A 14,511-nucleotide genomic window follows, 5' to 3' on the forward strand; every position below is an offset into this window, starting at 1 on the left:
GGATGGATGATGGATGGATGGATGGATGGATGGATGATGGATGGAGGATGGATGTATGGATGGATGGATGATGGATGGATGGATGGATGGATGGATGGATGGATGGATGGATGGATGGAGGATGGATGTATGGATGGATGGATGATGGATGGATGGATGGATGATGGATGGATGGATGGATGGATGGATGGATGGATGGATGATGGATGGATGGATGGATGGATGATGGATGGATGGATGGATGGATGGATGGATGGATGGATGGATGATGGATGGATGGATGGATGATGGATGGATGGATGGATGATGTGATGGATGGATGGATGGATGGATGGATGGATGGATGGATGGATGGATGGATGGGTGGATGGATGGATGGATGGATGGATGGATGATGGATGGATGGATGGATGGCTCAAAAAATAAAAAGAGGATTAAGTCTCTTTGTTGTAGCCAAAAAAATAAATGTTTCGATATATAACAAGTAAATATATAAAAGTTTAACAGTATTTTTTTAAATATAAATATAAAATTTAAAGCAGCAAGAATGAACAATACACAGTTACATTCAAGAGTTTGCATCATTTTTTCATTCTTTCTTTTCTTTTCTTTCGAGAAATTGAGTCTCTACTATACAAAAAGGTTAATGACAATAAGACATTTTATAATATCACAGATTTCTTTTTCAAATAAATGGCATTCTTCAAACTTTCTGTTCGAAACTTGAAAAAGACACTTCATTGCGGTTTTCACACTACATTAAGCAGCAAACCATTTTCAGTTGTCCTAATAATAAGAAGGGTTTCTTGAGCACCAAATCAGCATATTAGAATGATTTCTGAAGGATCTTGTAACACTGAAGTCTTTATGCAAATTATGTCAGAAATGTGGCCATGAAAATCATCAAACAGGAAGTACCTCTTGTAAAGTTCACTCAAAAGTCAGTGAAATATGATTGACAAAATTAATGTTAAGGATATAAATCAGTTATAAATAAGAAAATGTTATGAAATTATATTTGTGATCTATTTGTACATCAAATCTTGCAATAAGGGATTATTGCAAGAAAATTTGATACATTTTAAATTTAAATGCATTAATCTGGTGCACTTTGAGAGTTCAAAAATAAGAGCTCCGACCCATTTTGAGTGTGCAAATTTGAAATTAAATTTCTATGGTATGAGCGGGACAGAACAATGTCTAGTAACATATTAAACCGATATCATGATTTACAGCTCAGATACAGGTTTTCACAAAAAAAAAAAAAAGTTTTAAAAAACGATAAACATCACATTTCAGCCTTTAACGCATTTTTTATTTACAGCTCTGCGTGTTTGCTGCGTAAAATTATGGGTGGATTTTCGTATTGATCTGAACAAAAACAGCAACAAATGCACATTCATTTTCTGTTAATATGTCTCTGGCATCTTTTGGACGGCAGAGATACAGCAGAGAGCACACAAAGAGGCGCGGTGTTCATAAATGCTACTTTATCAGGCATTAAATGAAAATGGCATCGAAACTTTTCTGAAGTCAGTCAGTTCCCTTGAAAGTAGGGCTGGACAATATGGCCAAAGCCAGTTTTTAACTGTGGTTTTAAACGACTATGCTGAGATCACGACAAACACTTCACGTCTTTGAATTCTTCACACTTTTCCAGTTATTTTTCCTCAACAAAGTAAATATCTTAATTGAAAAATGAATTTCCTAGTTTCTGCATGCTCTATTGCAGGGGTCACCACACTCGGTCCTGGAGCGCCGGTGTCCTGTAGAGTTTAAATACAACTGAATCAGCTAATCAAGGTCTTGCTAGGTATATTAGAAAGGTCCTGGCAGGTGGTGCTAAACTCTGCAGGACACCGGCGCTCCAGGACCGAGTTTGGTGACCGCTCTTCTACTGAGTGACAGGCTATAGGTTTGTGTTGCGTGACTTTGATTACATGTATCTTCAGCACAGTTTGCACTGCTGGCTGCAGTATTAGAAATATTACTTTTTTTGTCTCTTTGACGGTAGCTTGAGGATGAAGGATTACATCTGTTAAGAATGCAGACGTAAATTCATGTTCATTATAAAAAAAAAATTTTTTTTATATAGTGAAATTATTATGACTGTTTGAGTTATTAAAATTAACCCTTGGTCTTCCATATAGCATACAGTAAAAACACCTCAATATCATGGTATACAAATTACCTTGGCCTACATGGTTCTAGGTATTTGTATGAAGAACAGTGGTCTAATACATTTAGTATAAATGCATAAACTAGGTTAATCACAAAATACTGTAATTATATTATATTATATATATATATATCGCGCTCTTCATTTGACAAACAGAGCAAAGATGGGCTGATGATTAGTTCTGCCTGATGAAGTGCCGCCAGCTGCGCTTGTTTTCCAGAGATAGGCAGTTGATTGCTCCTGCCTGGATGATGAGACCTGAATGGAGTCCGTGAGTTCAGGTTGAGTTTTAACCACAGCGAACATGTAATATTGCAAAATCACAGGTAAATAATTTTAGTGTTTTGGACATTAGCATGTCATGCTGACATGAAATGTGTGTGTGGCTGATTAAGCCTGGGACTGTTGTTTGTGTTTGTCCTTGTTTACAGTGTTGTCTGGTGACTGTATTGAATGCTCGTTGCTCTAAAATTGAATCGATAGTATTTTGTTTTGGATGGAAATGTTAGTTTTTCTGTCAAAATTAGAGGACTATGATTACTCTCTCAAAAGTATGGAGGTCAAGAGTCCAGTCAAGATTTTATTCTTGTTCAAACATAAATCCTGATGTTATATTTGCATGAAACTAATTATTTGGGTGTGTTACGAATAAAAAAATTGATCAAATAAATACATGTCAATCCATACATGCATGAAGGAGGTGCAATTGATCTTTTGGGATATTTATATTAAAACATTTCCATTTTTGACATTCTGTGTAGTCCTTAAAACTCTTGGCTAATTATAATATAGCAGTTTATATTTGTTTAGAATAATTTTCATTGTGTAATTACCATAATTTATGTACTACTAATATATATATAATATATATTAGCTTTTTTTTTTTTTAAGAAATTGATACTTTTTATTAAATTAATCAAAATGGACAGTACAGTATTACAAAAAAAAAAATAGTATTTTGCTAATTAATTTCTATTAATGAAAGAATATTTAAAAAAGAAATGGATTACGGTTTCCACAGAAGTACTACACAGCACAACTGGATTCAGTTTATAATAAGAAATGTGTCTTGAGCGTCAAATCAGCATATGAGAATGATTTCTGAAGGCTTGCTGACATTGAAAACTGGAGTAACGGCTGCTTTGCCATCACAGCAAAAATTACATTTTAAAATATATCAATTTATAATCATTTTTTACAATATTACTTTTCCCATTACTGTATTTTAGATGACATTTAAAGATATATAATTATACATATGCAGTGTATCGTTGAAGAGGCTGGTGTCTGTCATGCTTTTTCTTTCTCAAGCTCCTTGATTTCTCTTACCAGAAGGAGCTAACGTGATGTATGTGACCACCTTCCTGCGTTATGTTAGGTAAGTTTTACGCAAAACAAATAAAAAAATGGAAACACTATCACATTATAGTCCTTAGAGAACATTTAGTTGTATAATTTAAGCATCTAACCAGTATCATCCTCATTCTTACAGGCTTGGTGGTAGATGTGCTTCTGCTCGTATCGTTCAGAGGAGGAATCTCTCAGGAGCGGATGCCATTAATGCCCTGCGGCCATTTTACTTTGCAGTACACCCTGATTTCTTTGGCCAGCATCCAAGAGAGAGAGTAATAATAATAAGACATTAATACAATTTATAAACCTTAAATGGAATTTTCATTATATACATAAACTACATAATAGCAATATTTGATGATAATATTTGATATATGTTAATATGCTTATTATACATGTATATATTTTAGTGTATTATATTTTTCACAGCTCTCTGCAGAGCAGGTGTGAGTGTTTTATATTGTTTGGTTTTGTTTTCTCTGTTGTAGGAAGTGAATGAAAACTCCCTCAAAAGGCTAAATGGTTATCTGGAGAATCTTCAAAAGCCTGGGGCGAGGTACCCCAAACCTACAAACCTCACGTTTTATGTCAGGGACACAAAAGAAAGAGCAGACTCCAGTGATGGTCTGCTAGCCTCAGGTAACACCAGTTCACCTCTGATTCACACTGTGATTTTTAAATAATAATTAATATAATAACATCAAATAAATTAATAAACATACAAACCATCTGACTCATGCACTATATTCAAAGCCCCTAAAGTCATACAATATCTTTTATAATAGCTGTAGGTTTTTTTAGCCGAACAAAAGTCTCTTTTATCTTATTTCATCTTTTTTTTTTTTTTGACAGTATTAAGCAAAGATATCATTCAAAAGTTTGGGGTCAGTACAATTTTTATATATATATAATTTTTTTTTTTTTTTTTTTTAAGCAAATTAATGCAGTTATTCTGCAAGCATTACATTGGTTAAAAGTGACTAAATGTTTACGATGTTATGAAAGACTTCTATTTTAAATAAATGGTTACTTCATAAAGTATTCACAAGTCTGATAAGAAGAACTCCTGACGTTTGATAAGGTATATATACATATATATATATATATATATATATGTGTATGTATGTATGTTAGGGGTATAACGTACACGTATTCGTACCGAATTTAGTTATTTATTTTTTTATGACAGCCACTGTGTAAATTATTATATTTCAACAACAAATATAAATTGTATAATTTAGAAGTTCATTTAAAAACTGCATTGAGTGCAATTTACATGTTTGCGTACAATTTTTTTTATTTGAGTGTTGATTATTATAGTAAAAAATAAATAGTAATTAAATTTAAGTTTGGGCTCTTGTTAATTGTAACCTTATAGTGATGTAAAGGAGATCCCTATCGTTTAGAGCAGAAGCTGAGGTAGATTTTTATAGATTTATTGAATTTTATCATGTAGATTTAAAGAAAATTCATTATAATTACATTTATTTAAAGAGAGCAATTTGTTCAGTAAAGCATTGTTTAATTAAAAAAACAAAAAACAATTAGATTAGTATTTTTTCCTCCTGCTGTCATGTTTGTGTACCGTTACACCCCTAATATGTATGTGTGTGTATATATATATATATATATATATATATATATATATATATATATATATATATATATATATACGGTATATATATGAATAAATTAACATTTAAAATGTATTGAAATAATGTTTCACAAATTTAATCTTACTGATTTTGTTCTATTTTTAATTTTTTTACTTTTAAAGAGTAATCTATAATTTGATTTTTAATGCATGATTTTAATTGGATAACCCTACATTTCCCAGGATTCCGTTCAGTGACTTTCACCCTGCAGTCTAAGGATGTTCTGAGCACAGTGTTGGATGTCCTGAGGTCCTGTAGTCTCTCGACTGAACATATGCAGGATGTGCTCAAGGCAGAGACCGGAAAGAGCTCAACACAACAGCCTGGAACAGCTTTCTATCGGCCTATTAAATGGGACAAGTCTTATTACACTTTCACAGGATTCAGGGACCCAGAGCAGGAGTTAGAACAAGCCAGGAGAGTGGAGCCCACACTCAGGTATTGAGAGAGACCCGTTTTTGGCCACCAATCCCTATATTGTATTTATTTATTTATGGTTTCTTCAGATAAGCTTGCCTAAACACTCTTAGCATTTTTTTGCACTTTAATTAAGAGGAGGGTAGATAGAAGGCGAAAGGATGAGGAAATGAAAACTGGAAATGTTTTAGGCCAGATTCAAACTCATGTAACCCATATGAACACCATAGCTTAGTGTTAGACCACCTAAATGGTAGGCGAGGTCTCTGCACAAAAGTTTGGTTAATATTCAACTTGAAATTTTGTTGGACTGTTGAGACACAGCGGCTAGAAAGAGCCCAGCTCGCACTTTGTGTCACACCACATTGTTTCTGCAATTAGTCTTTCTCCACAGAACGTAATGTTTTCAAGCCTTTCTTTGTATTTACTATGATTAACGACTCCACAATGATTTTTGTGCCGTTTAGTACAAGGAGTAATGTGTACATTAAACCACAGATGAGCCCAGGCTCTGCAGAAGCCCTTCAGTGGGCCTCATAGCCTGAGATTTAAGCTTTGAAAATACTGAGGCTGTGAAAATTCAGTGAAAAGCTTACTGTATTATATTTGATTATTATCAACATGGTCAAACCTTTGCTTAAAAAAATTGTTGTGCACAATCTATTACATGCCTTCGTTTGTTTGATAGTTAATACTTTTTTAGCAAGTAAAATTATCATTTTTAGTGTACTTCTAAAAATGTCTTTTAAGTTATTGGAACGCTTTCTGCTTAACTCCTTTTTATGAAAAATTATCTGATTTCTATGAAGTATTTATGAGGTGGTATTTCAAGATGAACACTCACTCGACTGAAGCAACTTCGGTTTACTTGCTCTATTTTTCTGAAAAATTATGTCAAAATGTGAGTATTAAATATGATGCATCAGGCTTTGGGGTACCTTTTTTGTACAGTTTTCATTGTAACACTACTGAGCTTTGATCACAAAACCAAGCATTTAAATATCATCTAAGACATTGATTGGAGATATATAGAGAGAGTAAAATTATACATATTTAATATACTATTTCTTTGATTTACGCTACACGCTATCAGAATTTCATCTTAGTTTTTGGTCATATAAATATCAGAAACTGCATATTTGCTCGGTTTGGGCCTCTGAATTGTGTGTGTTTTATAATATTTTTTTTTTTTTTTTTACATTTAGATTCAAGAAAGGGTAAATAAACTGTTCCATTTAAAAAAAAAAGTAATTTCCTTGATCATTATTTCATATGCTAAACTTAGATTAGTATTGTTTGCTGTGGTTTTGATATTGGAATTGGCTAAACCTTAACCTGACTACTGTGTACTCCCTGACCCATTTAACAGGAAGAACTTTGTGCTCTGTGACATCTTTAAAAAGGGTTTTGGAGACCTAATATAGAATACACGTGAAAGATAATCCTATATGTAATATATGAACAAAGGCATCAGGCATAGTTCATTGGCACTATTCTTTAATGCATCTAGGATAGATATATATATATAATGTTTAATTTAACTTATTGTCAGATCTTAAACATTGTTTGCTTTTTTTGTTTGTCTTTATATTCAGTTTATGGCTGAGAAACAATGAGCCAGAAGCCACAAAGAAGCAGAATGCCAGTGTCCCACGCCGTGAGGAGCTGAAAAGACTGAAAAGAGAGCTGATTCAGAAACTTGGTTTGTTGGATATCAGGTCAGCTCTAACTCAGACTATATGCTCTAATCTTACTTTTGGCATTAATTAACTTTTGAGTGATGTTTTGATTGTATCTTATGGTGTGGTATTTGTTTGTTTGTTTTGTGAAATGGTACATTTTTCCATTTGTTTTATGAAATATATTCTCAAATACTGTTCTCAACATGAAGTGAAATTGAAAGAAATGAGTGAAACTACATATATTACAGATGGTACACACATAGGCTCCAAATGGGTTGAAAATTGAAACCTTTTTAAAGGTTGCTTAATAGATTTTCTTTGACTTTAAATTTATTATAGAAAGGATCTAACACAATATTATTATGGAAAGAAATGTAAAAAGTATATGCGGAGGACAAGGGGGGAAAAAAAACTTAAATTCTGTTCAGCAAGGACACATTAAACTTGACTTCAAATCAAATTCTATTTCAAATGCATGCTGATCTTTTCAACTTTTTTTTATTCATCAGAGAATCCTGAAAAAAAAAAGAAAAATCATGGTTTTCACAAAAGTATTAAGCAGTACAGCTGCTTTCAACATTGAAGATAATAAAAGATGTTACTTGAGCACCATATCAGGATATTAGAATGATTTCTGAATCATGTGACACTGAAGACTATATTAATGATGCTGAAAATCCAGCTTGTACATCACAGGTAGAAATTCAAATGTATTAAAACAGAAAATTTCACAATATTTTCACAGTATTTTGGATCAAATGCAGCCTTGGCGACCATAAGAGACTTTACCAACCCCATACTTTTAAACTTCTGTCTGCATGTATAAAACAATTGGACAGAGTATGGAGTTTGATCATGTGGTTCTCTGTCCTGTAGGTGGCAGCGCAAATGGGGTTTTGCACACAAATGCAGTCAGCTGCAGAGTCTGGGTCGTCTCTTCACACAAAGCCCTGAGGCTCTGCACATCCTGAGAGGTAACCATGGAAATGAGATGGCATTAGATGGCCCAAGTGTTCAATTTGCACAAATATTTGCTTAATTTAGTTTCTTTTCCAAAACATAGGACACACAATAGTTTTTACTGACCAGTCAGGGATGAATGCCTCAGGGCATGTTATGTTAGGAACAATGGATGTCCACCATCAATGGACAAAGGTACAGCTCATCTATTAAACCAGTCTTTAGGTATTCTTAACATAAAAAAAAAAAAAAAAAAGATGCATGTGTTTGTATGCTCAGCTCTTTGAAAGATTGCCAAGTTACCGAAGCCTGTACCAGCAGTCGGACTGGCTGAAAGAGCGCATCAGTCACCTGTTGGGAGGGATTCAGGTGATCCACATCGAGCGGCTGGGTCCAGCTCTGCCTCTGGAGGAACACTACAGCACCCTCAACACTTTCCACAAGAGACTGTTGCCTCAGCGCCTCTCTCTGCACCCCCGCAGCATGCAAGGCCTCACAATGACCTTGGAAAAGTAAATACTCGTATGCTTCAATTCCAGCCATTTGTTTGTGTGTATTTTCTGTGTTTACGACCTTCAACTATGAGAGGCAAGGTCCTCAGAAATTGAGTCTCAACAATACCGGACTGATTTACCCAGTAAGTAAGGCAAGCTTACTTGTGGGCAGGTTTACATTTACCATCAAATCAAGTCACAAAATAAATACATTCTTGTTATATTGTTGGATCAGGATTTTTTATTTTTTTTTCTCTTCTCTGAAACAACTTTTCTTTTCTTATAACATAAAGAAGAGAAAAAATGTAATGTTTTTGTAATATTCCCTACAGTTAAAAACTTTGGGGTTGGTAAGATTTTTTTGAAATAAGTCTGTTTTTGCTCAGCAAGGCTGCATTTATTTGAGCAAAAGTACAGTTAAAACAGTACTATTGTGAAATATTATTTCAATCAATTAAGTATTTCTATTTTAATATTTCTTGTGATGGTAAAGCTGAATTTTCAGCATCATTACTCCAGTCTTCAGTGTCACACAGTCCTTCAGAAATCATTTTAATATACTGATTTGGTATAGATATGTGTGTGTGATATATATATATATAAAGTAATAATTTTATTCCGGTCCTCACAGACAAATTTTCAAAAATAAATAAAATACAGTTACCGAAAAAGGTGTAGACAGAAGCTTTGCTTATTATGCCTACCCTTTACACATAATTAACTGAATGGGCGACACTTTTCACTAAGTTAAATAACACAAAATAAACAATATTACAAAAATATTTCCCCAAATGTACAAACATAATTCAAAACAAACAGAAAAATACAGTGTATTTTTCTAGCTATTCAATTTTTTTTAACAATACAACCACAATTTATTAATACTGAGTCATATAATTATCACCTTATTTTTATACATTTTCTTAAATTGGCAAAGCGAATTACATACTTTTAGTTCCGTATCACATTTATTCCATAGATTTACCGCTTTAACAGATGAGCACCTACTTTTTGAATTCTTGCCCTTACTTTTTTGAACATATACAATCCTCTTAAATTATACTGACTTTCTCTTATTTTGAACAGCCTCTGAATACAATTTGGAAGTAAATTATTATAAACTTTGTACATTAACTGTAAAGTATATAGATCAACTAAATCGACAAATTTTAATGCATGTAAATTAATAATTTATTTATTTGTTTGTAATAATCAACCCCTTTTAACAATCCCAATAGCTTTCTTTTGTAACCTATATATTGAATTTAAGTTGGCTTTATATGTGTGACCCCACACCTCCACACAATAAGTAATGTATGGAACTATGAGTGCACAATACAATATATATAACGCTTTTTCATTCAAAATATGTTTTATTCTATTTAATATTGCAATGGATTTAGACATCTTTGTTTTTACATGATTAATATGTGATTTCCAGCATAATTTATGATCAATTATAACACCCAAAAATGTATTTTCATACACTTTCTATTTCCTTATTATTAATCATTAGTTTCACTTTATTGTTACTTTGTCGATTACTGAATATTATAAACTGTGTTTTACTTAAATTCAGTGAAAGTCTGTTATCATCAAACCATATATATATGTATGTGTATATATATATATATATATATATATATATATAAATGTGTGTGTGTGTGTGTATATATATATATATATATATGTATATGAAGAGTTTATTTGCAAAAACCGATAACTCCGTTTTTAAAAATGTTCAAAAATCATGTTTCTTATTGTTATCATGTTTTTGTGTTTTATTGTGTTATTTAGCTAGTATTTACTAGTTATTTTTTACCTAATCAAAATAACCCGACTGTAGTTTGATTGAGATTAATTGGAATGCACAATGAAAAAACATGTTTTTTGAAAATTGTTAAAAACAAATTATCTGTTTTGGCAAATTATCTCTTCATATATAAAATGTGTGTGTGTGTGTGTATTTTGTTTTTTCATCTTATAAATTGACATGACAAATGTTTTTACTATCGTTTTTGATCAACTTATTAATTTCTTAAAAAAAAAAAATAGTAGTGTATTAACAAAAATTAAATATAAAATATGTAAAACTAATATTAGGCAATAATGTCATAGCCAACAGTCCAATTAAATTGTAACATAACTGTCACATTATGTGACCAAAGAGAAAAATGGCAGTTTGTTTGTTTGTTTTAATTTAATTATTTTCTTTTGGTGCCATCAGCAAATCAAAATCCAAAATAACTGTATTGTTTGCTTACAACAAACAAACCATACTGTCCATTGTTGTGGACACTAATATAGTATCATTGTAGTTATCACTGGTATCTTGACGTGAACAGCAAGTGAAATTACAATGAATTAAATTAATAAAATAAATTATGCACTGTAGCTTTAAATGGATTGCTGTGGAACATGTATAGTATTCCACTAAAAGGACAAGATAAAGATGAAAATGAAACCGAAGAGAGCCCATACTGGTCTGTTAACAGCAGATTGTATATGAATGGCATAGTATTATTCCTGTGGTTCCCTGTGTTCTATTCATTTCTGACGTATTTCAGACTGATATATCCTCACTGTTCACTTAGAAGTCTTTGTGCTGCTTAATGTCCCGTCAATCATTGTTTTTCTATTCTGTTCTGTTGCCATAGTGACCGCTCCACCCCCTGCCTGCATGAGATGGGCCACTTCATCATCCCCACTATGTGTGACACCCTCCAGCTGCAGAACTTCCTCCAGAGCCAGGCCCAGGAGGCCCGGAGACGCATGCAACGCAGAGACAAGTCATTGCACATTAACATGACATCAGAAATTATTTATCTTGTACTTTCTGTTAATCGCGTGTTAAGCAGTTCAATATTGACGATATTAATATAAGAAATGTTTCTTCAGCATATTAGAATGATTTCATGTGAATTAAATCATGTGACACTGAAAACTGGAGTAATGGCTGCATACATTTCAGCTTTGTCATCACGGGAATAAATTACATTTTAAAATTAACAGCTATTTTAAATTATAATACTTTCACAATATTACTTTTTACTGTATTGTTGATCAAATAAATGCAGCCGTGGTTAAAATCTTCATGTATAACAATTAGAACGAGTAAAATATCAGTGATATAATGAAAATCATGCATTTCATATTTTTAACAATTTTTTTTTTCACAGTTAAAAAAAATATCTGAACATTGTTAAAACAATAATTTTCCCTAATAAGCAAAACTGTTACAAAAAATGTCTCTTCTATAGAGAATGTGTCTTCAAATGTCTCCTGCTGCTGTTATTTTTTGTAATATAGTGACTGTTTATTCCCTTCTATACAGGATGGAGGCGGAAGAAGACGACATCATTTCGAATTGTCTGCAGGATTTGTCTCTGCGCAGTCTGTCTAAAGAGCCCAGTGTGTCGAGCAGTCAGATGATCCCCTGCTGCAGGCGTCTGATGGAGGAGAAATCGCCTCAGATGCAAGGCCTTCATCTATGCATCTCTCACTTCTATTCAGTCATGCAGGATGGGGATCTGTGTATTCCTTGGGACTGGAAGGGCTGAAACACACTGAACTCTATTTGGACTTGACTATTACTATGCCTTTCAAGCTCATAGTCACAATTTGTTGAAGATTTTGAGATTTGGCCAATTGTATAGGCATTATACCTGCACTTTTGGATCTAGCACATAGTGTTGTGCTTTTGAGGCAGTGGGCCCCAGTCATGTGATGCATGTTAAAACTTAGCACAAAGTTTGTTGTTTATTTGCACTGCCAACCATATACATTTCACATGAGCATTTTTTTAAGTATCATGTCTCAATCTATTATAAAAATAGCTCTTGGAAATACCGATAAGGCTCTTTTTTGCTTTAAATCTGCCAAAATCAAAAATGCAGATGTGTTTGGACAAAAGATTTTGTCTAAATGCTGAGTATATAAGTATTACGAATTGGAAAAGTGTTCTTTGAAAATCTGAAAGTGTTCTCTTCCAATGTAGTGTTTGTACATTAGCAATCCTAAATGCTGTAATATAGTCTGTCTTAAGATGTAGTGTACAGTGTATCCATGTTGTTTGCTGCTATTGTGTTTCTAAGGTTTATACTGATATCTGTACGTACGATAAATATCAAAACTGTAGCCACAGAAATGTAATCAATGGTTCAAATGTAACCAGTCACTATTGTATACATTATTATGTACCTGTTGGTTTATAAGAGTTCACGAATTTTCCACTCTAACAGGAATGAATAAATGATAATATAATAATAATTCAGTTGTGTGATATATGAATCTGTATAATACTAAGATTATTGCAACATCGTTTTGTAGTAGATAAATGTTTTCCCAGTTTTGTAGTCTACTGGATGATCCAGAGTCAGAATAGCCAGGACTATTTTAAAGGAATAGTTTGGGTTAATTACAATAATGACGACGTCTATGAAATGCTGTCAATTATCGGCTCCTTTTTTATGTGTAAGCACATCCCTAGTGTGTAGTCTTTTTTGTATCAACAGGTTTTTATCTATTAGTGTGCTAAATAGTTTTCGCCATACTAGACGTACATCCACAAAAACATCAGGATATGCTTTTGAAAAAAATTTGTAATAAGCTGATTTTATCAATAATTATTAGTGATCCAAGTATTAATAATTGTTCTTATTATCAATGTTGACAGCTGTTTCTCTGCTTTTTTTGTGAATGAATATTTTTTTAATGAATAGAAAGTTGCAAAGGACAGTTTTTTATTATTATTCAAAATCTCTGTTTACTGTAACTGGCACTTTTGATCAGTTTAATGCATCCTTGCTGAATAAAAGTATTAATTTCTTTCAACCTTGCCATCACAGGAATAAAATATAAGACATTAAACAATTATTTTCCAATCACAGACTTGGTTAGCACAAGAGACTCTTTTAAAGAAACATTTGTAAAAATCTCACATCAAACTTTGACTGGTAGCGCAGATGTCATATTATGCATATCGAAGCTGAACTTGCAGGCACCCTCACATTTTTGAGCATTATCTCAGCCCTTTCAAACATTACCTGTGAGTCTGTTCATGCTCTGCCCCACTCTGCTGTCTGCTTTTAGACAGATTTACACTCAGAGGATCCAGACAGAGGCTATCAGCAAGCAGGTCACAGACCAGTCAGACATATTTGCTTCTCTGTGGGCAGGGAGGATTTTCTTTTTTCTGCTCATTTTACTCATTGTACTGTACATCAAAAACCCTGCCTGGAGTCTACAACCCGAATTCCGGAAATGTTGGGTCGTTTATTTAAATTTGAATAAAATGAAAACTAAAAGACTTTCAAATCACATGAGCCCATATTTTATTCACAATAGAACATAGGTAACATAACAAATGTTTAAACGGAGAACTTTTACACTTTTATCCACTTAATGATATCATTTCAAATTTGATGCCTGCTACAGGTCTCAAAAAAGTTTGCACGGAGACAACATAGGGCTGAAAAAGTAAGAAATTTTGAAAAGATTCAGCTGGGAGAACATCTAGCAACTAATTCAGTTAATTGACATCAGGTCTGTAACATAAAAGGGATGTCTTAGAGAGGCAGAGTCTCTTAGAAGTAGGGATGTAACGGTATGAAAATTTCTAATCACGATTATAGTGACACAAATTATCACGGTTATCAGTATTATCACGGTATTGTTAAAATGTGCTGGAGATGTTCAAAAAGTACCGACACATAAATCACTTCACCCAGTTTCATACTTAAAAATCAACAAACAGCAAATAAAATGACTTT

General features: G+C 32.9%; 1 protein-coding gene across 1 annotated transcript; it reads left to right on the forward strand.

Moving 5' to 3' along the window:
* The first annotated feature begins 2,397 nt into the window (after positions 1-2,397).
* LOC306877539 (T-cell activation inhibitor, mitochondrial-like) lies at positions 2,398-13,008 on the forward strand. The gene is made up of 11 exons (XM_079429363.1): positions 2,398-2,505; positions 3,512-3,557; positions 3,672-3,804; positions 4,021-4,171; positions 5,370-5,625; positions 7,200-7,322; positions 8,163-8,260; positions 8,350-8,441; positions 8,526-8,758; positions 11,398-11,529; positions 12,075-13,008. Exons 2-11 carry the CDS (start codon positions 3,526-3,528, stop codon positions 12,298-12,300), a joined length of 1,476 nt encoding a protein of 491 aa, XP_079285489.1. The 5' UTR covers positions 2,398-2,505; positions 3,512-3,525; the 3' UTR covers positions 12,301-13,008.
* Positions 13,009-14,511: the final 1,503 nt, after the last annotated feature.

Source organism: Barbus barbus, assembly GCF_936440315.1.
Source record: "Barbus barbus genome assembly, chromosome: 12".
Lineage (NCBI taxonomy): Eukaryota > Metazoa > Chordata > Actinopteri > Cypriniformes > Cyprinidae > Barbus > Barbus barbus.

Coding starts and splice junctions, on each gene's coding strand:
- LOC306877539 (XM_079429363.1), top strand. CDS start 3,526: ATGTATGTGACCACCTTCCTGCGTTATGTTAG. Junction 4,172..5,369: donor TGATGGTCTGCTAGCCTCAG/GTAACACCAGTT, acceptor TACATTTCCCAG/GATTCCGTTCAGTGACTTTC. Junction 8,442..8,525: donor TCCACCATCAATGGACAAAG/GTACAGCTCATC, acceptor TTGTATGCTCAG/CTCTTTGAAAGATTGCCAAG.